This window comes from Phalaenopsis equestris, unplaced genomic scaffold, assembly GCF_001263595.1.
Source record: "Phalaenopsis equestris unplaced genomic scaffold, ASM126359v1 Scaffold205654, whole genome shotgun sequence".
NCBI lineage: Eukaryota > Viridiplantae > Streptophyta > Magnoliopsida > Asparagales > Orchidaceae > Phalaenopsis > Phalaenopsis equestris.
In genome coordinates this window covers 46582-73230 of record NW_018225129.1, presented here as the reverse complement: position 1 = coordinate 73230, position 26649 = coordinate 46582, and the positions used below count along the sequence as shown (strand labels likewise).

Below are 26649 nucleotides of genomic sequence, written 5' to 3'. Positions count from 1 at the left end.
TAGCTTGCCGATTTAATCCATGTAGCTTGCCGCTGTTCAACTCCCTGTTCCATGGCTACTGCTCCTTCTCAAAGTTTTAAACATTTAGTTTTAAACATTGGGAAGGCTTCTTTTGTTGATATGGTTGGCTCTATGGGATCAGATCAGGTTTTCTCTCAGGTTTACCATGAATCATTCGAAGGCAGGAGGACTGAACCTAATCAAGAAGACGTGTAAGAAGAGTGGCAAACTAGTTTTATTCTTCTCTGATGTTGAAGTTTCCAACATGGTTAACAAGTGCAAATTCACCCTCATTGGGAAGTTCCAATCAGGACATCCTAAAATGAAAAGCGTTCGAAAAACTTTTGAAAATCTCAAACTATTGAGACTTTGGAAGGTTTGCCTCTTTCATGGGAGACATGTGATGATACAATTATCTAAAGTGGAAGGATACTCTAAAGTGGAAGACTATGCCAAAATATTTTCCAAAAAGTTTATGACAATAGATGGAAAATATATGAAACTGCTTAAGTGGTTTCCTGAATTTGACCCTAGCCAAGAACCACCTATAGTTCCAATCTGGTTTAAATTACCTAACCTAAAGTTGCACTACTTCAATCACCAAGCCTTCTATTCTATTAGAGCTGCACTAGGGAGACCTACGAAGTTAGATACACCCACCTTCAATCTAACCAAACATTTGGTTGCAAGAATTTTTGTTGCAAGGGATATCACCCTCCCTGATGTGGATAAAAGATGGCCTGATACTGCCCACAATGGGTATTGGCAGACAATTGTTGCAGAACAAAGACCCTACTACTGCAATCATTGTAAACTGTTTGGGCACACCCCTGTTAAAAGCTTCAGGTTTTACCCACATTTAAGATCGGCAGGTCATCATCCATGTGGAGGAAAATATAGTAGACATTGTTAATCTTCCAGAAATGTTGAATGAAAATTTGACTCATAAAGCTACTCCTCACCAATCAGAGCAACAACTTTCGTCTGCTGTTATTGTGGCAGCTCTTATTCTGATCACAAATACTATGAATTTTGTTGTAGCAGATGCTAGCCGAAGTGTCTTAGTACCACCTATTGCGAGAGAAGAAGATACTCAGGTTCTGAAGGAGTGTCAGGATCAAGGTGTGCTGCAAGCTGAGTCAGATCAGCAGTTTACGAATCAACATAACCCCCGGGGTGAGCTCTCCAACAAAGATCCATCTATTGTCCAGACGGGACTACCTCTAGCAGATGATTGGCTGGTTTACAAATCTAAAAAGAAGAAAAAAATGAATGTTAGATCTCAATGATACTCAGGATGACTGTCTCATAATTTCGGGCGGAAGCCCACATCTCAATATGTCGTTGGACTCCCTAAATCCAAGGGAAGGGGAAGCGATATATCCACCGACTACACCCACCATGATTAAAATTTTTTTTTTTTGTTATATTTTTAGGGGATTACATGTAGGTTGTAATCCCTGTGAGTGGGCTATTTGTCCTCACTCACTAAAACTTTTGTATCCTCTCATTTTTATCAATGAATTTTGTATATGGTTACATAAAATAAACATGAAAATTTAATATTTGAATAATGAAAAGTTAATAATTTATTTAAAATAATAAATTAATTAAATTTTATACACATATTTATTGTAGGCTTAAATTCTTAAAAAGGTCGAGGTTAAGATAAATTTAAAAACAAATTAATTGTCATCAAGGTGAGTACTCGTCCTTTTAATCTAGGTAACAATTTGTTTCTTCTCAATTATTTTACAGTTAATGACACTTGCACATATTTTTTTTAGATTAAGATATTTTTTTTATCGATCATATTGTTATGAATGTTGTAGTTACTTACTCTTACGCATTCAGTGTATGTTTTATATAGTATGCTGAATTGCATGCCACGAATACATGAAAAATATGTTTATGTTGACTGTTTGTATGTGCATAATTGAATATGATTGAGTCACTTATTGATGGTACTAGTGGCGGAATACTAAGGTACCCAAACACATATATGAAAAGATATTGATATTGATGCGTCTTATTTAGCACAATTTTTAAACGATACTCCTGTGACAAATGTACAGATATAGAATGATATTGATATAGTAAAGTTCTTTGAATAACATCAAATACTTAAATTGATTTATAAAAAGATTAATTAAAATGTATTATTGCATCCTTTTTCTCTTGTATTACTATAGTTTATGAGTATTAATATTCACTGGCTTGCTTAGCTCACACATAGTTTTTAAACTAACATTTTAGATTAATTAAGTGACTAAAAGATGAGCGATGGATAAGAAAACATTTATAAAATACATGGACAACCAGTAAAGAAGTAAATTTAAATATGTCGTTTTAATTTAATTTGATTAGTTGTTCTTTCATTTGTTAAATTGTAAACGAATATAGAAAATTTAGTTCTTATCGTCTGACCGTCTATTCGCTTCTTGGTTAATTCAAAGCCAAGGTCAGAATTTGACAAGGCGTCTGTGAGAGTGAGGCAGCTCTTTCTTTTGGGATCAACACCTCTTTTCAAAAATGAACCCACAACTTAGTTGTTTAGGGCTTATATAATTGTTTTTTGTGTTTTAAATTATAACACTTTTTGTGAGTTTTTGTCAAGACAACCACTAAGTCTCTCTTCTCTATTTGGGAGTTGTATCAATGCTCTGTTTGTATAGTTCTCGAAAGTGATGATTATCTTCCCTATCCCCTTCTACATCCTCCTCATGTCACTCCTAGCTACCATCCATTGTTTCAGCAGCTCCAGAACAACAGCCTCTTTCACTGCCTAATTTCAGACGTCTGTCCTCGCTACCGCTACCCCGGACAGTTGTCGTCTTGTGTTTTGTAGTCTCTTGCATCCCCCGTCACTGTCACTATCATTCTGCCTTGTTGCAGCCACCAGGAACAACACCTATTTCTTGTTTACCTACAGTTACAACCATCCAACCACTCATTTCTCTCATTCTAGCTTGTTGTCATTGCCACAATTCCTCCCCTTCACAGCCACCATCTTCCTCCCTTGCTGTCACAACCTTACAACCCCTCCCAACCACTTCCTTGTTGTTCAACACCATTTTTATAGCTGTCCTCGCCCACAACAGCAGTCGCACTTGTTCCTACAACTCCATACCTCTCCTCATGGTTACCCCCATAAATTTGTTGTCGCCACGCCTTCCAATCCCCACCCTTGCTACCTCTTCGGAGGACCAAACCCTCACCGATCACCTCCACTAGCCCGAGATCCACCCTGGTTGAGTGTTTGTGTCGTGTATGTTGTTATTTTTATTTCCATTTATGAGATTATATTTCTTTATTTTGAATTCAGCAATAACATTTAGTTTTCTTATTATTGCTTGGTTTAACTCCGGTATCATTTAGGGTCTGTTTGAGGCAGCTGCAGCTTATTGAATAATATGCTGATAAGTAGTTTATCCTGATAAGATGCTGATCAACAGCTTATCCAGATAAACTGGTTGTTTGTTAGCTGATTTGCAGTTGTTTGTGGATAAATAATTATTTTTCCCCTGTTAAGTAATGATGTTTGTAACAGAACTCTTTTGACAATATATTCGATACTGCAGAAGCAGAAAGCTAATACAGAACAGTAAAGAAAGAGATGAAACAGTCATCACTTAAGAGTGAGTATCATGATTGATAAACAAAGAAAAAAATTATTAAAATTATAATTAAAATTACGATAATATTAATTTTGAAATTGAGAGCGTATGTCATGATTTACACAGTCCTCAGGGATATCATCAAACCCCGATCATTATTGTCAGTAGAGTATGTCAGATTGTCCGCCCACTAGAAGAAAGCATATCTCTTCGTGACGCTTTGTGGGCAACTATAGAACCATCTCCCGTACTGTGTGCGTGACGTGACGTGAGTAAAAAAATATGTAGTCCACAGTGACAGAACACACGTTGGGAGGTCTCTAAAATCCTGGAGCTCATGTTCCTTGAAAAAGGTAGAAGAGAAAAAATTAGTCAGCTCACAAAATTAAACATAAAGAAAAAAAATGTACAAGAAAATGGAAATTACCGAAAATAGTACTGAATAAAAAAACATAAATTAGAAAAAAATATAGGTGTGAGGTCTCAGAGAATTTACACCAACCAATGAGTCTGTCACTAGATGAAGAGAGTGGACCTTATAAAAAAATGAGTTATAGGTTGCCTTTAACACACGTGAAACCAATATCCTGTACCACGTGCATACACCCAAAAAAGATCATCCAATAAATACTCATAAACCGATACACCAAAAAGAAGAGAGAATCTTGGTTGCCTTCATTAAGATTTCACATGCAACACCAATCGGAAACCAACGTCATGTGTCACATGTGCATATCACCAAAATTAACCATCCAGTTGGTCGTCATAAACCGATACATAAAAAAGAATAGAGGATTTAAGTTGTCTTCATTGAAATTTTATATGTAACAACGACAAACCGGTAATCCAAAAGAACCCATAAGGTCATATGTCCCATCATGGACCTCACGAATCCACAAAAAAAACAAATGAAGAAAAGCTCTTTCAAACATGTGAATAATATAAAATCAAAATAAATAATGATACAACAAACATAAGAAAATATAGTCTAAAAAGCAAAGATGAAACGGCCAGTCAACATACAACGACAACATCTGTGATTTGCTCTCTCAAAACTGTCATTTCCGGTGCACCTTCGCCATCCTCGATGTCAAACTCCGGTGACCCCCTCGCTCTCAATCGGTATAGACCGTCCGACGTGAAATTCAAATGTTTCAGGTGGGACCTACATCTGATCGTCGTCAATCATACCGAAGTCTGGATTTGACCGATAGTAATGCCATCAAATATAATTATAGAGCGACACCGTAGCTACCACAATATGTAATTATTTAGAAAACGAGTATGTTGGTATATCACGTAGGATGACTCTTTTTTTTTCCACACTCAAAATGTTCTTTCAATCACACTGCATAACGAGTGACACTTGTTAAACATTTTTTTTTCTTCCACTAGCAACATTACTTGATCTCTCGAAATCTGAAATTTAGTATTTGGTATCTAGAAATGTCTTAAGATACCTCTTATGTAAAGGATATCTAACATCAACCAAATAATATTTACCTATTCACAAAACCACTATTAATAATAACTAATAAAAATACTAATGTGGTTTATAAATGAACAAATCTAGAGGTAGGTGATGAAAGAGTTGTGTACTATTTTTTTCGCATATGCAAAAAACTATCATATGCACTCTCTTCCCATCCGATCATCACAAATGTGAAACACATGTTGAAGTCACACACGACCATCAAATTTTGTGTGGCTGATCCACACTGGCCAATGTACGCAACATTTTCATGGTTAGGTAGCGTGCGTCCACGTATGTACCGTCAATAACTCCAATACAATTATGTTAAAATAGTTAAAGATGTTATTGCCAACAAACTATTAGATTCATATGTAAATGTAATGCGTAAATGAAATTTACCTTGAAGAATATATACCGCAGGTCATTGGCAATTTTTGCAGAAGTCGTCTCAAATGACGAATCCTCCAGCCTCATTATCTGTGTTGCTAAACTGACTAGTGCTTTCAGACCCACAGAGAAATGTCGACTGATTGTCTCAGAGGAATGTTGGAAATGCTTCATCGCTCCTCTCATTGATTTATTCTGCAATAAAATGCAGAGTGTCATTGCTAACACCTCCCTTATAGTCATTCTAGCGAAACCGTGGAGCCCATGGTTACTATGAGTTCGTGGAGGAGATCCAAAAAAATGGGTACTGACATGCGGAATATATTATTAAACCTTGTGGGATGTCCACCAATGAAGGACGATGTCATGCATGGAGTTCGATCCACGATAGAGTGGTAGTATACGTACAATATTATCATAATCACCACGGCATTCTCTTCCAGTGAAGTCGCTGTCAATCCATTATGCAAAAAAGTTTTGTTAAGGTAATAAACAATGACCAAACAACTTCAAAACAGAAAAAATTAAATAGTAACTGCTCCATATCAGAAATAACTACATGAGGACATATTATTGTTCGCAACAAATAAGGAAAAAACAATCAAAACAAATAAATAGTGGGAAAAAGACATGTCATCAAACAGTGTCATCACAGAATCATTTCTCCATAGACAAATGCAAATATTGGACACGAAGCTCGGGGCGCAGCTTCATGAATATTTGTCTGCGAGTCGAGTCCTTAAGTGACTTAACGGAGTTTAGATAGAATGTTGTATCAGCCAAAGTTCAAGATGTGAATAAAAAACTCAAGAAAGTCATCTACGGTGGTGTCATTTAAAGGACCGGGCTGAGTTGCACATATTTCTATCAGCTTATCTATTGAATTTCTGATGAAAGCGTCATTTTAATTTTTCTTTTTCTCCACCCTGGGTCACTTTGATCAGCATGTGGACTTGAGCTCCCCCAATTTTATGCTCAGGCCTTCATCTGACCCAGTAATTTTCTCGGCTATCAAGTCATCTAATATGCCTGCAAATCCCTGCTCACTTGGGTTGAACGCATGCATGCCCGCAGCGACAACCCCCCTAAACATGAGGTCCAACTTCTCTTACAGGTTCGACTCAATTCCACTCACCTAAAATTTCTTTGCGGCCAGCGCTACCTGCAACGTTTGGGGAAGCATATTACTTAAAACGGAATAACATGGATAACGAAGGAAAATACAAGCATTTAGGGACATACTTATTACATATAGCTTCTCAGTCCACCATCCCTTTGAAGCATCAATGGTCTGCTTGATAGGATCCCAACCCAAACCCGTGGGTCCTTGTTTCAATTTCTTTCATAGCTTTCAACCCTTTTTTAAATGATCTCACTTGTTCTTAATTTCTAACCTATCATACTCCCTTCCGGTCATTTCTTGGAACCTCTTCGAAATATTCTACAGACTTTTCTTGTTAAAGTATATGGTAGGTCTATTTCCAAGTTCAATCTCCTTAATACATAGATTGCATAATATATTTATTACTTCCTTATCCGATATTGTTGACGAAGCCACTTCTTTGGTCTTAAACATAATGGAACTAATAATAGAAATGGATAATGAAATATAATGATAATGACAGTAAAATAAAGAACATAAAAAAAGCACCAAAAAAAACAAACACCAAACCTATACAAAAAAAACTAAAACATGAAAGCATGAGAAAAACAAAAGCTAGAAAAATACCCAACACTAGAGTGAGACACACTCACCCAAGTCCATCCACTACCACCAACACCCAAGCACCAACAACAACACCCAATAGTAGAGAGAAGTGATACACACGCCCAAGTCCAGCCACCATCACCAACACCCAAGCCTTAAATCTCTTTCCAAAGATTATTAGCTTCTCAAGTGGGATATCTTTCATAACAACATACATAAAAAAAGAACAATTATACTGAATAGCAAATGAGAAGGGACTTCCTCAAAAAAAGAAACCAATATGACATCTCCCAGCAAGGCTGAATCAATTACAAACTTTACCATTTCATGTAATCTACCATGGTGTAATAGAGAAATTTTTCGCAAAAATTGCAAATTGCAAACCCCACTAGATCAAGATAGAATAAGTTGAAAACTTCATGCATCCCCATTAGAGTATAATATTGCAAATGACAAACCAGATCCATCGATAGCTACCAGATCTAACAGAGAAATTCGAATATATCAAAAATTTCAACGTGCTTTCCACACATAGACAAATATGTCATACCATAACTGCATTTGAAATTCTCACAAAGAGGAGAAAGCCAAAAAACCACAAAAAATTTCATAGAAAAATTTCATGGCTTCGACATTCCAACAAAAAATTCGAATATACCAAAAATTTTAACATGACTTCCACAAACAAAAAAGCTTCACCAAGCTAGACAAATAAGTCATACCATGCATTTGAAATTCTACCAGAGATGAGGAAGCCAAAATACCACAAAAGATGCCATAGAAAAACTCCATGGCCTCGACATTCCAACAGGTAAATGAAAAACCCTAAAAATCACAGGAAAGCCATTCCATCGCAATTCTTCACAGGTTAAGCATGATACTACATACAGAAAATAGCATTACATTGAAAATTAGAAGAACCAATACAATTACGGATCGCAAGAACAGATACGAAATACACTTACAGAGCACCACAATCACGGATCGTAGATGGGAGGAGGAAGAGAAAGGCAACACACAGTCGATAGAGACGTGTCAGACGCGTGAGAGAGGGGGGATAAGGGCGGAGAAGAGGATCGAAGACACCTAGGGCACGGGAGGGGCAAGCGATGACGGGGGCGGGTAAGTAATGTTTAACTCAAAAAGTTGGGCACGGGGTCGAATCCACGACCGACGTATAATATTATAAAAGTCGCGCTTATCGCCAAATGCCCGCAGAACGCGATAACCAAAATCATCGCCCGCGTTTTCAAAACGGAAAATTAAGAAAAACTCTGCGCCAAACAACCACTTAGTATTAGAGCAAGCCAAACTCAAGTCCTATCATAGGGTTAACAAAATCTCACATACCCTAGGTTGAATTTTCCAAATAGCAGGCCAAAAATTTTTCTTTCCCACTCAACGTTACCTCGTACACCCTTTTCCACCTACCCAAACCCTAACCACATCACAGAGGAGATAATTGTCAGAAACCTGATCAGGAGGAAATTACATGATGCTACTTAATGAAAAATCCACAAAGAGATGTCCAAGAACAATATAAGGAAGTCCTCCAACTACAATAGAGGCTCACTGCCTTCAAGCGAAGACCATCCAGAGGGGGTCACACAAAGTTCATTCGATTCAAGAGATAAAAAACCACTACCCCAAAAAATTTGGCATGAAATATTGGAGAAACCAAGATTTTGAAATAAATGAAGATTTGTCATATTTTGAAGACCACATGGATCCGGATGAATTCATCAAGTGGCTTTAGACATTATAACATGTCTTTGAATATTAGGACGACCTACACTATGGAATGATAAAACTAGCCGCCAGCAAGGAATAGAGCATCTTCGTAGTGAGAAAACTTGAGCCTTTTACGAATGAGTAAAATCAATACATGGTCAAAGATAAAGGAGATGTAGTACTAGTACATACTAGTTCATTGCAAACAAGATGCTCAATCCTAGGTTCAAAAGTAGAGAGTCAACATCATCGCAAGCTTGCCGCATCTTATAGACAAAGTTAAACCCCAATATTAAGAAGTCATAGTATACGTAGGAGAACATCCAAGCCGACCCAGTCTGAGGAGAAATTAATTCAGAGAGACGAATAGGTGGGAGCCAATTCGCATTCCTAGATTCGTCTTAGATAAGAAGTGTTTCACGTGTCATGGATTTAGGCATATTAAATCAGATTGCCCAACCAAAAGAATGAACACTTTCGCTAATTAGGGAATGGTTGAAGAAATGAGCAATGACACAGTAGACACTAGAGAAAGTGATGACACGATGGAGCATCAAAATTCAACTGATGATGAAGAAAAAACATGTTCAAGCCGAGGCCATGAGAGAGACGCTAATATAATTAACATCAGTGATCCAAGATGGTCCTAAGTGTGAGGAACCGACAGAAGGCACCTAGCAATCCCACAAATAAGAATTTCAGACTTTTCATTAATATAGTCTACTTCATGAGTTGTCCCTACTAAGGGAGGTTCGTCATGTCAGAGAAGAGGCTCTTGTGTGCCATTTATGGAACACTATATGAAATCATTTGAGTATGAAAATCAATTCACCAGTGTACCCACTAATAGATGATCAGATGGGATTGATGAACCGCAATGATGGCAATCCTCTTAAAATCTTTGTTGGAAAGAACATCCTACAGTGGAATCGAGGTCCTTTAAGAGAAGAAGAATAGGTCTCTATTGAGTGGTTAAACTTTAGTGTAGTCCAACTTATAGATTTGTTTCCAAAGTTGAATCCACTTGACAGACTTATTATCAAATATATTTAATCAAACAAGAGGAGTGGAAGAAACAAATTATAGATTTAATGGCCCAAGTGTTACTTTGTGAGAATTTACATTTATATGTACCTTTAACTCAGATTATGTAAAAAGAAGATGGATATTTACTTTATTGGGATATGCTTTGGAATGATGACGCTTACTAGAGACTTATCGGGAAAGTACAATATTTTGTTACATTCAATGCGGTTGACTTGACGTTATACTATGAGGAAATAGAAGCTTCGACGGATAAGGTCGAAGCTTCGACGAATGACATCAAAGCTCCCCACAACCTCAGAAGATCAACATCAAAAGGATGGGGATTAAGTCTCCACATGCAGATTCAGGATCGCATTTCATTGGGAGGCGGAGTCGCACCTAGGCGCACTTAGACGGTCTGGTCCAGGTGTCCGTGAGAGAGCTAGTTGTTCCTGTTAGGTTTAGCGCCTTTTTTCAACAGTGGGGCGGCACAGTTATCTTGGGCTTATATGTTCTTCATGTTTCAGGTTTTCAGATTTTTGGTGAGTTTATGTCGAGATAACTGTTGACGTCACTCTTCTGCCTTTAAGGGTTGTATTTGAGGGTTTGAGTGGTGCTTCCATTGTATCTCTGTCCTGATGTGATGATTATCTTCTTTATCCCCTTCTGCATCATCCTCAAGTCGCTCCAAGCAGCCCTCCATTGCTACAGCCGCCTTGGAGCAACAGTTTTTGTTGTTTTTCACCACAATATGCCAATTTCAGTCGCCTGTCCTCGCTATTTCCACCTTGGATAGCCGTCCTTTTGTTGTCTTATAGTCCCTGCATCTCTTAGTCCCTGCATCTCCCTGTTGTTGCCATCGTCATTCCCCTTCACTGTCGTCACCGTAAATAGCAATTTTTTGTTTTTCACCTGCAGTTACAACGTCCAACCACCCAATTCCCTCATTCCAGTTTGTTGTCATTGCTGCAACTCCCCTCCTTCACTGTCACAATCCTCCTTCCTTGTCGTCGAAGCCTTACAACCCCTCCCTGCCACTTCCCCATCGACCTGCACCCTCTTTCTCGTTGCCCCCTCCCAGGACAGCAACCACACTAGTCGTTTTTGCAAATTCACACCCCCATCCCATCTCCATTACCCCCACACTCCTTCCAGCCCTTCCGCCACCCTTGCTACCTCTCTGGAGTACCAAACCCTTGCAGACCACCTACACTGGCCCGAGGACCACCCTAGTAGGAGTGTTTGATTTGAGGAATAATGGTTAAAGAAGCTCCTTGCATGCAATCTCATAATTTGTGGAGAATAATTTGTGAGCTCATAAATTAATCTCCACAAATTATAGATAGATTGTCCCCCTACATGCCACCTCATCTATCATGTACTCATGAATGACACCTCAGTAATCTAGGTGTGAGAATTTATAACTTATTACATAGCTAAAGTTTTTCTCATAATTATACGAACTTACTATTATATAATTGTATGTACTTTTTCACATAACTTATTATATAGCAAAATTTTTTCTCGTAATTGTATGTACTTACTACTATATAATCCTTCTAGTTTTGTATAAATATAAGAAAAAGAATTAAATAAAACTAAAGCATCATACTCTATTCTATTTGTAAAAAATGTAAACTTCCTATAATCCATTTCACTCTTGAAAAAATCAACGCATCTATTGTGAGTAATAATTGTTTATTATGGAGCTACTAGGTTAGATATAAAAGGGGGTATTGCATTCTAAATACATAAATTTTGAAATTTTTGGTGTTTGATTTGAGGAAAAAGGAGTGCAACATAAAATTGCAAAGAAATTAAAATGCATCCTTTGATTTGTTTTAATGCATTTCAAATTCGTCGGATTTGGATGTTTTAATTTTTAATTACCCTCCAGACTGCAGTCATTGGCGGCTCCACTGCAAACATTGAGACCGCACCTTGCTTGCCATCGATAGCCACTAGTTGTTGACCTCTGCTTGTTGCTGCTGCCGCACACCCCCTATAATTCATTTCACTCTTGAAGAAATCATCGCATCTATTATGAATAATAATTGTTTATTATGGAGCTACTGGGTTAGATATAAAAGGGGGTATTGCATGCCAAATGCATAAATTTTGAAATTTTAGGTGTTTGATTTGAGGAAAAATGAATGCAGCATAGAATTGCAAAGAATTTCAAATGCATCCTTTGATTTGTTTTAACGTATTTCAAATTTGTCAGATTTGGTTGATTTTTAATTACACTCCAGACTGCAGTCATTGGCGGCTCCACTGCAAACATTGTGACCGCACCCTGCTTGTCATCGATAGCCACTAGTTGCTGACCCCTGCTTGTCTCTGACCCTGAAATTCATCGATAGCCACTAGTTGCCCCCCCCCCCGGCTCAAAGAATAATATTTTTTTTGCTATATAATACAGTTAGTTTTCACTGTATTTATTTTACATTGCATTCCTCTTTTCTGTAAACCAAACAATATCTAAGGCTGTTTGGCTTGAGAGATTTGTAACAAGAGAAAAAGACAGAAATGGTAAAGGAATTTAATTGAAAATTAATTTTCACCCACATGTTTGTTTGATGGGAAATTAAGAGGAAAAATAAGTATTTTTATTTCTAGTTTTGTTGATTAGAAATTGAGGTTATGTTTCTTGTGACAGTGATCACCCAATTATTTTTTTTCTTGCCACTTTTCACTGGGGTTGGATGGCAATTTGTCACGGAAAAAAAAAAGTTTAGTTTTCTTGGCACATTCAATCAACTTTGAATTACAATGGAACCCACATTCAATCAACTTTGAATTACAATCTAACCACACATCAAATATGAAATTGTGAAAGAAAATGCAATTTCATTCTTCTAATTCTTTCAAAGCAAACACGTTCCATACGATCAAGAATGCTCAAAAAACTCGCACAGCTTATATTACAATTTCTCTATGTTGCTTACCGGGTTTAAGGAGTTGGATAGTACAAACGAAGCCAGACTATATTCAGAAATGCATACAGCAAGATCTTCATCAAGGAGAATACTGGAAGGCTCCAGACTTCTAAGTATGAGAGGAGGTTTGCAGAACTCATGTAGGTACCTTCAACGAAAAATGAAATACATTCACCACAAGCTCCTAAAATTTAAAACAGTGAAGTTTTATTAAAAAAACATACTCCACCGTTTTGGCAGCCTCAAGTGCAATTTGAATTCGAGAATTCCATGATATTCTCTTCTTATAAAAATCATAAAGCAAATCATGAAGGGTAGTTCTGCTAAAATATTTGAAAATAAGCAGCCTCTGTCCAAATTGAGAACAATAACCCACAAGCTCAATGATGTTTGGATGTTGAAGCTTTGAAATGCGTGACACTAAGTCATGAAAGTCATCAGCAATTACGTTTAAGGCCGGATTATTAAATTTCAGAACTGTTAATAGCTGGAAAAGAAGCATTGTTGGTCAAATCAAGCAATTAAACATCCTAAAAATGTCAATAGGGACAAATTAAGCCATAGTGAAAAACAATGAAGAAAAGAAAATATTTGTTTTAGGAAAACAGTCTATGCTCACACATGCGTTAAAGATGATAAAACAAGTTGTTTTCCAGATAAAGTTAACATATTAGGGCAGAGGAATTAAATTAAAAAAAAAAAGCAAACAGATTTGATCATGCTATAAAAATTGCTCAATTGTTGAAAGCATTACCCTTGTATTCTCTCCACTAATCAAATACTATATCTGTCAAAGTTTTGACAAAAATAGACTGAATACTGAATAGGTTCGATGCCTTTTCCCCTTTTCTTTCATTCCATTAAAAAACAATCTTACAATCTATTTAAGGTATAAAATAAAGTGCATATAATCTATTTTAGGTAACTTAATAATACATACATATTCTTAATAATACATATTCCTAATATAAATATTCAGCTAAAAGGGAAATATATCAAAATAAAGATATTGGAAATGAGGAAGTTTCTAATTATAGAAAACTCGTAATTTAGTTGTCTGATTTCCATCCTTCCTGATTGACATCCCCCTCAAATTGATGTTGACTGATCAGAAAACATCAATTTGCCAACAAGAAGCTGATAACATTGTGAGGACAAAAAATCCTCAAACTGTGAGTGTCGAAGCCAGAAAATACCGAAGCCCAAAAGTGTCGAAGCCAAAATTTTGTCGAAGCCTAAGAATGCCGAAGCATGAAAGTGTCGAAGCCTGAAAGTGTCGAAGCCTACGAATGTCGTTGCCTCAAAGTGCTAAAGCCTGAAAATACCGAAGCCCGAGAGTGTCGAAGCCTCAGAGTGTCTAAGCCAAAAAATGTGAAAGCCCAAAAGTGTCAAAGCCCAAAAGTGCCGAAGCCCAAAAAAACTGAAGCCTGAAAATGCCGAAGTCTGAGAGTGTCGAAGCCTCACAATGTAGAAGCCTAAAAGTGTCGAAGCCCAAGAGTGTCGAAGCCCGAGAGGCCGAAGCTGAGATTGCCGAAGCTCAAAAGTGCCAGAGCCCAAGAGGTTGAAGCCTTAGAGTGCCTTTTTTTCCTTTTTTTTTATTTCCAAAATAAAGGAAAAATATCATCTTGATACAAAAATACATAAACATTTCCCAAGCAGGAAAGATTTCACATTCAATACAAAACTAACCCAAGACTGGCGAGGAAGAAATCGTCAAAGATCGAAGGGGGATGACGCAACCGAAGCGAACGAAGAGGAACGAAGCAGCCAGGGACGAAGCGAATGAAGCGACCGAAGCAATTGGGACAAAGCAGACCGAGACGAAGCAGCCGAAATGATAGGAGGCTAGGTGCATCAGTTCCATTTGTGATGTCGGTCAGCGTAGGAGCCACCTTTGCGGAAGTAATTTTGCCTGCATTGAGCGGTAGGAGGGGAGGCGTGACGAATTCCGGCCTGAAGCGCTGCTTTCCGTTCTTAAGCTAGGTGTTTTGTCAGATGAGCGAATCAAGACAAGAAATAGTTCCTCCCTTCTAACAAGAAGGTCACGGTCCTCCATCGACTACCGGTGGTTAGGGCAAAAATTTGGCTCTGATACAATATCAAAATTTTGACAAAAATAGACTGAATGTTGAATAAGCTCGATGCTTTTTATTATTGCTTTCATTCCATTAAATAACAATCTTACAATCTATTTTAGGTACAAAATAAAATGCATATAATCTATTTTGGGTAACTTAATAATACATATTCCAAATCTAAATATTCAGCTAAAAGAGGAATATATCAGAATAAAAATATTGAAAATAAGAAAGCTTCTAATTATAGAAAACTCTTAATTTAGCTGTCTGATTTCCATCCTTCCTGATTGACAATATCATGCTTTGAATGCCTTGTTTTTTATTCACTTTCAAAAGTCAAGTTTAAACTGACAAGCTCCTACTCCGAGTTCTCAAGGAATTAATCATCACATGCAACATGATATACACAAAATTTCCCTAGATTTAATTACAAAAGCAGATTAATAATAATAATAATAATAATAAAATTCTTTTATCGTCATTAATATTATACATTAAGCCATTGTACTCTCCCAGATTCCTAAGGTTCTTCTAGCTCATGATCTTAAAACTAAATATTACCTAGATCTCAGAATGAAAGTTTGATCTATAACTGGCTTAGTGCCTTCTTCCTAGTGTCATACTTTCACTTAATAATATATTTTGAATAGATTTCTATCCTTTGAAAAAATTATTTAGACATTCATAAAGATGCTCTAATAAAAAATTACAAAACCCCCCAATCTATGCAAATTAAAAAAACTTGTAATTTGGAAGACTTAAAAGGAAATTATTAAAAATAAAATACAAACAAATGCAAACAGGAGATACCTTGCCATCAGACAACTCAGCCATATACACGCTTCCCAGAAAAGTGCTTTTGATCAGACGTTCTTCTCCAAAATAATTGGTATATTGCTGAAGTGATGCAATAGAAAACGATGTTATGGAAGCTGGGGGAGTACAATTTCCTTTTTGAGGCCTTCCTTTCTCAAAACAAAGATAACTTTCTGATTTCTCTAATGAAGCAATGTGTTTTGGAAAACCTTTTTCAGCCATAATTGGCCTCAAACCTGCAGGAGCTTCAATCATATGAGCTTCATGTTACTTCTGTTTCCCAAGGGTATTCCCACATATTAGCAGAAAATATTCCAGAACCCAAAAGATAATAATAATAAATAAATAAACAGCAAGGTTGAGTAATTAAAATTAGTGTGACGAAGAGAAACCTAAACTTACATTCTTCTTTATTGCAATTTGTTGAAGGCAAATCAGTGGTGCCTAAATGCGCCATGGTTATTTTAGGCGCCCCTTTTTTATGACTCTTGGGAAAACACTCACATTTAAGGCGTCTTTCCCGCAGCTTCAATGCACAAAATAGAGCCAGGAGAACAGCAATTATAACCATTACCGCAACAGCAGCATACGCAATGGAAATCATAGTTGATTTTTTTCTAACAGTCGAACTTGTTCCACTATGGCGGGTGGGGGTACGATGGCGAGTGGGTGCATCAAAAGGAAAAGGAGAAGGAACAGGTGCAACTAAGGAAGATAATGCCTGAGTTGGAGCCGCTGATGGTGCCACAGTTGTATTAAAAGGATTTCCATTTGATCTGTAAATCAGATTAATTTAATTCTGAAACAATCCTATAAAATCTACATAATCACAAAAAACTAGACAGCAAAATCCTTATTTCTTACTTGAAATTTGGAATGTTCCAGAGCTTCTCTGGAACAGGTCCGGAAAACAGATTATTCTCAATGTCCCTATTTAATAGAAAAAAAGAAGCATTTTTGTAACAAATTTTTGAAAAGTGGTGATTAAAAGCTTAAAAAGAAAGAAGTTTAAGATTGAACCAAAAATGGATAAAAAATAAGCAGAAGAAATACAAATCTATGAGAGGTAGATCTTGCAAAACATCAAGGATTCCAGAGATATGATTATCCTGAATATGTCTGCATACAGAAAAAAACAATCAATCTTTTTTAATCTAAAGGAAAAGGAAAGAGAAAAAAAAAATTAAAGCATTGAGGAGCTTACAAGGTGGTAAGCGATGATAAGCTGGTGAATGAGGGTGGCAATGGACCACTCAAATTGTTAGAAGAAACATCCCTGAGTTGTTACACCAAGTTGCAATGATGGAAACTATGATTAAAAAAAAGAGGGAAAAATAACTTGGAATTGAACAAGGAATAATAAGAATAAAATGTTAGGGATTTACAAGTTCACAAGACCAGCAAGTGACTGGAAAGAATCTGGCAGTTCTCCGTTTAACAAATTTTCATTAAACGACCTGAAAACGGAGTAGTGTATTACTAGATAGTAAATTATTATCAAGAGCTGGCATAACAATGTTAAAGGACTAGCCTAAATAATGGTGGAGAATTACACGTCAGAAAGAAGAGTTAAATTTTCCAAAGACCTTGGGATCCTTCCAGTGAGTTGGTTGGATGACAGAAAACTAACAGAATTTAAGAATTGTCATTAACACAGCTAACATCAATATAAAAATGGACTCATCATAAGCTGCAAACTTGTGCAATTGAATAACAAATGAACCATACAGTTGCCTTAAAGTAAGAGGCAAATTCTTCGGAATGGTTCCACCGATATGATTATTGCTAAGATCTCTGCAACAAAATGAAATATAAAATGAAAGGTGCACAAATTTTAGAAAAATGAAGGGCCTCTATATAAGTGTGAATTTGCAAGCTTGATCAATTCCAATGCAGCAAAGAAAGAAAATTATCTAGTCTCGACACTTACAATGTAATAATAGAAGTAAAATTTCCAAGTTTATCACCTAATTCTCCTCCTAGATTTGCATCATTGATAACGCTGTCAGAAAGAAAAAAGCAATAATCATTGCAGGTTCAAACATGATGCAGGAGTGTCAGCAAAAATAAAAGAAAGCCACTTTACATTGCAGTTATATTTGGCCCGACACATTGGACGCCTTGCCATCCTTGAAGGCAAGGGTCTCCTCCAAAAGGGGTCCATCCTGGAAGAAGGGGATACCCAAGTGCTGTGTGCAGGCTACTAATAGCATAAACTGAAAATAAAGTGGTATAAATATTAGTTGAGATATGTCATTTTCTAGTCCCCTTACCACATAAGATATTCCAAAGGTTCACTTCTCCAGAACATTTGAAATTGAAGAAAAAATGAATCATGACTACGTAAGTTGATGCAAAAACAACCATCTAATTAAAATATGTCTTCACTAAATGCCTTATAAGAGTCCTATGAGCTAAGACAATACCATTGGGATTTGAAGGAATACATTCTAAAACTATAATCAAAACATCTATTCTTTATGAACATGAATGCAACAACAAAGAGGTCAATTATAGTCAAGTTGAGCGTGTTAGAAATGATGATGTTAAGATGTATTTGAACACACACATAACAGAGGTTTCAGATGCACCAACATGCCAGTAGAATTCAATTAATGAGTGATTATTCGAAGAAAAATGTCGTCAAAGATAGTATTATTAATAATTCATCCAGTACTAAGCAGAAATTAATGCAAAAGGATTCATGAAGCAACCCCAAATAGTTGGGACAAGACTAGCGACGACAATGATATTAAGTTATAAAAATAACAAAATAGCTAAAAAGAAAGTGAACATAGTCACCAAAAATGTAATAAGTGCATGCAGACAGCTGAAACAAAACAAAGCTCAGTACACAAAACATAAAGACTAAGCACCTTAGTCAACATTCCAAACGAAAGATAAAAGACTAGACAAGCCATGAAAGGCAGTTCCATAGAAGAACAACAAACACATTGAATGTAGGACAATCCCATTTAAAAGCATCAGATGATTGCAACTTGATAAGAGAAGGTGAGAAAGTATAAAATTCTATGTATAAGCCATCTTCGACCAGCTTAAAATCACAGTGATTGACATATTGAGTTGATAAAATGTGAACAACATATCACTATTGTGGCATATTACTCCCCCACCTGCAGCGTTTTAACTATGTTAAACGTGCTTAATAGAAGAAAGCATCATAATCCAACCACTCTTTTCTGCATAATGTAGAATCATTATGAATATATGATTGCTTAAAAATCAATTTGTGAGAAGCCATAACAATAAATGATTTACAAACTTACAAACTAAGTCGATATACAAATGCAAGCGTTATACAAAATAAGGATGAGAAAGTTCTCAAAAAGTTATTATTACATAAAACATTAACCCAAAAAAAACAAATAAATATCAATTTATCTTTACAGCAAAATATCACTTTCAAGTAAAATGGATCTAGAAAACAATAAATAGATGCACACATAGAGTAAGTTACCATCTTCTTCACATGTGTATCCCCAAGAGAATGGGATCGCAACAACCATGACCAAGCTAAGAGCAAAAAATGATATCAACTTTAGTATCAAGTCATCCATCTTCAAAGACTTCCGTGTATATCAGGCCAGTAGATATACCTATTCAGTGTTTTATAAATTAAAGAAAAAAATTCAAATTAATGGCAGATATCACTAAGACTAAAGTCTATTCATAAAATAGTAGAGAAAGTCAAATATTAAAGAAATAAAAGATAGTTAAACTTTAACCAAGTGCTCATATGGTAATAGTTTTAATTACTTTGTGGAAATAAATGGCTGTCCTAAACAAGTGCATTCGAGTGAGAAAAAAATATCCAGCTATTTTTGAGAATATTTGCTTTTAAAATAAAATTGTGAAACAAAATTTTGAAACTGCTCCAGTTTTCTGACAACAGCTCCCAACAACTTTACAAGAAATAGAAGCACAATGTGAAAGAGCCCTGAAAGCTGACAATAAATTATATCGTCTAAACATGTCACAAACAACAAGAAGGAAGACGAGAAATTGAAGGATCAAGATATATCAAACCAAGTATTCCAAAACAGCATAAATGGCATTCGATCTTAATTCATTTTGAGAAAAAAGAAAATTTGAGTTAGGCAATCAACAAAATAACAGCTATTTTGTTGTTCTTAGACTTCTTTTAAAAGGATCTCATTTTGAGAAAAAAGAAAATTTGAGTTAGGCAATCAACAAAATAACAGCTATTTTGTTGTTCTTAGACTTCTTTTAAAAGGATCAAAAAAAAAAAAACAAAGAACAAGATAATTAATTAGAACTCCTGCCAGAGGGCCTGTTCAAATTCCTCCAAACAGTCCATTCTTCAGGCAATCTTTTATAGCCATAGTAACGGGATCACTAAAATACTATATTCTTACAAAATGACTAAATTAATCAATAATCTTATTCCAACAGATTAGATAAAAACATATGAATCATACATCTTTAAACAGCAATCTTTCTCCTTAAAATTAATCAACAATTTTCCTTTGTATTTTAATTGCTTAGCTTATAATGCTTAAAATGGAGCGTGAATTATACCAGAGTTAACCCAAATAATCAATAGCAAAACAAATGTTATTACTGATAGCAAATATGAGATTACAACCCAAACACACTTGAAAATGAAAAGGAAAAAAAGACAACAGATAAGGCACAGATGCCCACAAAGTGGATCTCAAGTGGTGGTGGTGGTCGTTAGGGGCTTGGGAAGGTGGAGGCAAGATAGAGGGGGGGCTGGATTTTGGGGAAACAATGTCACAATAATGGTGGCTCGCTGTTCTGGGCGGCAGAGAGCAGGAAAGAGCGGAAAAAGCAAGAGGAAAGCAAGACAAGAGGCGGCTGTGAGGGTTGACAGCTGGTAGTAATGGCTGGGACAGCAGGAACAAATGATAAAGGCAACTAGGGATGCAGGTACAAGTAAGTAGAGCACCCATAGCAGCACGGGATAGCAGCAGCAAGCAAAAATGTGGACGGCAGTGGCTGAAACATGCAGGGAAATAGCAGCACGCAGCTGTTCGGGGCAACTGCAATAGTGGAGGGCTGCCAGAAGCGATGTGAGGAAAATGCGGAAGAGAATAGAAAAGATAACCATCACCTTGAGAGTGAGATACAACCAGAGCACCGCCCAAACCCTCGAATATAGCCCTTACAAGAAATAAAGATATTCCGGCAACGGTCTCGAACAAAATTGACAACAAAAACTGCCATAAGAACACATAAATAACTTATTTATAGACTTAGGGTTAATAAAAGTGGACCCCCTCCACATTGGAGGAGAATCCACGTAAAAGAAGGGTTCAGCCACACCCACCAGTAGTAATTCATGATACTGTAACATGGATCGCAAAAACGCCCACTGGAAGAAGCTCATGTGTCAACCTCCCAGGGTTAGAGGAGCTTCGACCTCATAAATCGAAACTTTAGACTCCTCATAGTATAGTGTTTGATCAGTCATGTTGAAAGTGGTAGAGCTACTGTAACTTCCTAGTAAGTCATTCATAAAAAGATTATCATTCAAAAGCACATCTTGGCAGATAAAATATCCGTCCATTTTGAGCACAATTTGAGTTGGAGTTGTATGGTGACGTAGACTCTCAAAAGTTAAACTCAGAAAAAGTAAATCTATAATATGCTTCTCCCACTCTTCATACTCGATTTTGTGTATCCGATAAACAACTATGTGATAAGCACTAAATTTCAGGATGAAATTTGTGGCAGGCTGAGCCACTATTAAGAGCAAATACTCAAGAAAAACATCTTCTCTCATTAGACTTAGATCACATTAAGGAGTTTTCTTCCCCAACAAGTTCCTAAGATAATTTTCAAAGCTATGGTTCATCTATCAGGTTTGGTCATCGGTTGGTGGGTACAATACTGAACTAAATCTAATATTTTAATAACTGCATATAATCTTCTAGAAGTAGCTTAAAAGCTCCTTATCTTTGAAATGTTGGGTCTCCCTCAGTGAGGGCAACTAAAGAGGTAGGCTATGTATCTGAGAATCCTAAAATCCACTTATTTGAGGTTGTCTAGTGTTTAGTATTGGCTCCTTAAACCCATGGCTCAATTGGACATCCAATGTCAGTCTTGTTGATGCTTCCCTCAAAGTTTATGCAGGCATCTCAATTTCATACTCTACATGAGTAACCATTACTTCAAACTCACTACCTTCAAGAACAACTACTATTAAATCAATTGGAGTCACTCTCATGGGGTCAGCTAAAATCGCTATTGTCTCTTGTTCATTGGATGGCAGTTGAGATCCTCTTTAAAGTCTTCATCTTCTCCAATATCACTATCTATTTATTCAGCTGTTCTCTAATTACTGAAAGAGATCATTCTCTTGATTGTGCAATTGGATTCAATATGTCTGAATCTATGGCATTTGAAAGACTTCCAGGCTAAGATAAATTTAGGATTGATGATTGGCTCCACCTATTCTCTACTCATAATTAGTTTCTACTAAAGTGATGTCAGCTTGGATACTCCACTGGTTGTACTCTTGTTGTTCGATCCTGAAGTTGAACAGTCCGTGAGATGAGGTGGTCATCTAGTAATGTTGTCTACCCACTTTTAAAGCTACGATCTACACATCCTATCTTTAATAAACTGCCAGGTTTTGGTGTTGCATCTCTCATTTCATCATAGATGAGATAGTGATCTTGTATTTTTCCTCACGCTGGTGTATGTGCTTCAAATTTTTCCACCAAAATAATACAACTCTTCTTTAACTTGCTAGCAACTAAATTCACCATTATGTCTGATGGGACACCTTGTTACTCAAAAAAAAATTTCACAGCCTTGAGCAACTCAATGAACTCATCCGGATCTAAGTGGCCTTTAAAATGTAACAAATTCACCTTTACTTCAAAATTTTGGCTTCTCAAATACTTTAGGTGAAGTTTTCTGGGTGGAGGTTCTTCATCCCTTACATTCGTATGGTGGAAGAGATTCACTTCATTAATTCGATCTAACAAGTCATTATTGAGCCTACAAGTGTACAATTTCATTCAGCTGCTCTCTGATCAGTGAAAGAAATAATTCTCTTGATTGTGCAATTTGATTTAATATGCTCAAATTTGTGGTACTTGAAATACTTTCTGGCTAGAAAAATTTTAGGAATGATGGTTGACTCTACCTATTCACCGCTCAAAATTAGTTTCTCCTCAGGCGAAGTTGGCTTGGATACTCAACTGGTTGTACTCTTGTTATTCAATCCTGGAGTTGAACTCTGTCTATGAGATGTGGTGGTCATCAAGTAATGTTTTCTATCCATTTTTGAAGCTAGGAACTACACATCGTATCTTAAATGAACTAGTAGATGTCGGTGTTGCATCAATCGTTACATCTTAAACCAGATAGTGATCTTATATTTTCCCTCAAGCTAGTATATGTGCTTTAAATTTTTCCACCAAAATAATACACTCTTCTTTAACTTGCTAGCAGCTAGTTTCACCATTCTCTCTGATGGGATATCCTGGTACTAAAAAAAAAGTCTATCGTCTGGAAAAAACTCAATGAACTCGTCCGGATCTAACTGATCGTTAAAATGTAACAAATCCACCTTTAATTCAAAATTTTGACTTCTCAAATATTTTATGTCGTCTTCAGGGTGGAGGCACTTCATCCTTGACATTCTTTTGGTAGAGAATAGTCACTCCATTCATTCGATCTACCAAGTCAACATTGCGGCTATAATTGTGCAAATTGATTCACTCCATTCAACTATTCTCTAATCAATGAAAGAAATCATTCTCTTCATTGTGCAATTTGATTTAATATGCTTAGTTCTGTGGCACTTGACATACTTCCTAGTTGGATAAATTTTAGAAAGAAGGTTGGCTCCACCTATTTTCTACTAAGAATTAGTTTCTCCTCAAACGGAGTCGGTTTGGATACTCCACTGGGTACTTTTGTTGTTCGATCCTGAAGTTGAAATATGTCTGTGAGATGTGGTGGTCATCCAAAAATGTTGTCTATCCACTTTTGAAGCTATGATTTACACATCCTATCTTTAATGAACAAATAGGTATTAGTGCTGCAGCTCTCATTTCATCTTAGACCACATAGTGATCTTGTATTTTCCCTCATGTTGGTACATGTGCTTCAATTTTTTCCACCAAAATAATGCACTCTTCTTTAACTTGCTAGCAGTTAGTTTCACCATTCTATCTTATGGGACATCCTGTTACTCAAAAAAATTTCACAGTCTGGATCAACTCGATGAACTCGTCCAAATCTAAGTGGCTGTCAAAACGTGATAAATCCACCTTTATATCAAAATTTTAGCTTCTCAAATACATAAGGTCAAGTCTTCAGAGTGGAGGTTCTTCATCCCTGAAGTTTGTATGATGGAAGAGATTCATTTTATTTATTTGATCTAGCAAGTCACTATTGGGGCTATGAGTGACTCGTCGGGATGCTTTCCTTTTCTTAATTTCACCGAGCCATTGTAGCAGTCAGCCGAGTTATCATTGTATCTCTTTCATGGTAAACTCATGATAGGTGTCTGATTATTGTCTCTTCAGCAGCATGATTATGGTATAGGTTTGAGTAGGTGAAAAAGAGTGTATAAGGATGATATAGTGTGGAAAAGTGGCTGGTTTAAAAAATCAATAAATTGAAGGATTTTTGTGAGGAGAAAAAGGTGGGGTTAGGTATTGGTGGATGTTCGAAAACTTAACATAAAACTAGGGTTAGACTAGCTCTAATACAAAACAATATTGCAGTTAATCCAAATAATCAATAGATAAGCAAATTTTATTACTGAAAGTAAATATGCATTTACAACCCAAACACACATAGAAGGGAAAATGACATCAGACATGACACATGGATGCTCACAAGGGTAAATCTCGAATGGTGTTGATTGGGTATTGGTGGATGCTAGAAATCCTAGGATAGGACTAGGGTTAGACTGCCTCTGATACCAAATAATGTCGAAATTAACCCATATAATCAATAGGAAAGTATATGTTATTATCGAAAGTGAATATGCATTTACAATACAAACACACTTTAAAGGAAAAATGACACCAAACATGACACACAGACGCCCACAAGGGTGGATCTCGAGTGGTGTTTGTGCTCGTTAAGAGTTTGATAAGGTGGAGGCAAGATAGAGGTGTTGGACAGAGAGACAGCTTACAACAATGGTGGCTTGCTATCCTGGAAGGCAGCAAACAAGCAAAAACGGAAACAGCAAGATTTGCGTTGACTGAGGGGGGTTGACAGCTGGTAGGTACGGTCGGGACAGCACGATAAAGACAATAGCTAGTGATAGGGACAGTTGGGGACTCCTCGCTCTCTGGGATTGTATCAGCAACTCAAAATGCTGGTGGCAGCAGCTGTAAGATAGAAAACCTGCAGGGAAACAACAGCAAGTGGCTGTTAGGGACCGGCTGCAGCAGTGGATGGCGGCCGGAAGCGATGTAAGGAGTATGCAAAAAGGAATAGGAAAGAAAAAGCCGAAGCACCACACAAACCCTTGGATACAGCCTTTGCAGGTAAAAAGAGGGACGCTGGCAGCTGTCTCAAACAAATGTAGGAGGAAATCCACGTAAAGGAAGTCAACCGGCCCTGGAGAACAGTCCAAGCCGCACTCGCCGGTACTGTTGCAGCAGGGATCACAAAACGCCCCTGCGGGTAACTCCTGCGTCAGTGAGTTTACACAAAAATACCACAAAATCCTGACCTTATGAGCAGCAGCTGTAAAGATCGCACAGAATAGCTCCGCTCGCCATTCTAAGGCATAAACTCAATCATTCAGTTTCTGGCTTTAAGTTCCCAACAGATTTAATTCACTTAATCTTATTCCAAAAATATTTGATTCTAACAATCGCAACTTATATTTCCAAGCATATTTTACTGTTGATGTACTTAATATACACTTTTGTTCAAAAATCATCCAACATTTTCTACACGGCACATGAAGATAAGAAAAACTTTTAACTAAAGTTATAAAGTTAAAGAAAAAAGGCAAAAGAAAAAAAAAAAAAAAAAAGCTTAATCACAAGACACTAACGAAGAAAGGGAACAACCCTAAACTTTAGGAGGAGGAGCAACTATAGCATTCCTAATAAAATGAATAGCCTCGGCGACATTAAATGTTGACAAAGCCTGCAGAGTAAAAACCCAAAAATCTCACCTTTGTTCAAACTCAGAGGAAACTGTAGCCTGTTTCAACCTCCAGTAGCAGTACGAGTAGATTCGGCGTCCAGCAATAAAACCAGAGTGGTATACCAAAAGAGCGAGAGCTCGGAGAGAGGAGGAGAGAATGAAGGGGGGAATGGGAGACACGGGCTTTTGAGGAAAAGAGCTTTTCAATTCCATATAGACATATAAAGTACTCTCAATTCCCGTCCGTTGTAGCATGTCGGATTTATTTTGAATTCAGAAGCCGAACGTGAAGCAGGCCTGAGAAATAAACCAATGACGTGGCAACTTCGGCCACTTAATTTGTGGGGTCAGACGGAGAATTATATTCGGTTAAATTCATTTATATTTTTAGGGAAAACCTTTGGTGAAATGTGAGATTCAATGGCATGATAGCTGTTAATCCGGTAAAGGGGATGAATCATATCCAGATATTTAATGGTATTATTCGGAATTTGTTTTCTACCCATGAATTATATCCAGTCTTTCAATACGCAAAATTCTATTTGATTGATTTATAAAAATCTACACAAAGAATGATACTTTAATAACGGATTTTTAATTTTTTCTTTCATAAAACTCATTTCTAATTATATTTGCTTTCTTTTAAAGAATATATAGTTAACCAGATATGATGGAAAAAATGTAGCTTTCACCTGTAGCTTTTAGTTGAAATTTTTTGAGAACACAGGAAAAT

General features: G+C 36.7%; 1 protein-coding gene across 5 annotated transcripts in view; it reads right to left on the bottom strand.

The window, feature by feature from the left end:
• The window catches only part of LOC110036372 (protein STRUBBELIG-RECEPTOR FAMILY 3-like), a 37382-nt gene extending 11232 nt beyond the window's left edge, over positions 1-26150 (bottom strand). The window contains exons 1-16 of one of the 5 annotated variants that reach the window (XM_020740802.1): positions 25945-26018; positions 25283-25436; positions 24946-25160; positions 19255-19393; positions 17863-17992; positions 17707-17778; positions 17505-17570; positions 17330-17401; positions 17162-17233; positions 16981-17052; positions 16830-16895; positions 16641-16706; positions 16179-16552; positions 15771-16021; positions 13107-13369; positions 12892-13030 (exon numbers count right to left, since the gene is read on the bottom strand). In XM_020740802.1, the coding sequence (XP_020596461.1) occupies positions 12892-13030; positions 13107-13369; positions 15771-16021; positions 16179-16552; positions 16641-16706; positions 16830-16895; positions 16981-17052; positions 17162-17233; positions 17330-17401; positions 17505-17570; positions 17707-17778; positions 17863-17992; positions 19255-19354 (1743 nt within the window). In that variant the 5' untranslated portion in view covers positions 19355-19393; positions 24946-25160; positions 25283-25436; positions 25945-26018. Of the gene's footprint in view, positions 1-12891; positions 13031-13106; positions 13370-15770; positions 16022-16178; positions 16553-16640; positions 16707-16829; positions 16896-16980; positions 17053-17161; positions 17234-17329; positions 17402-17504; positions 17571-17706; positions 17779-17862; positions 17993-19254; positions 19394-24945; positions 25161-25282; positions 25437-25944 lie in introns of all 5 variants that reach the window. The other 4 variants (XM_020740800.1, XM_020740801.1, XM_020740803.1 and 1 more) reach the window with 4 other exon arrangements.
• Between the last annotated feature and the right edge of the window lie 499 nt (positions 26151-26649).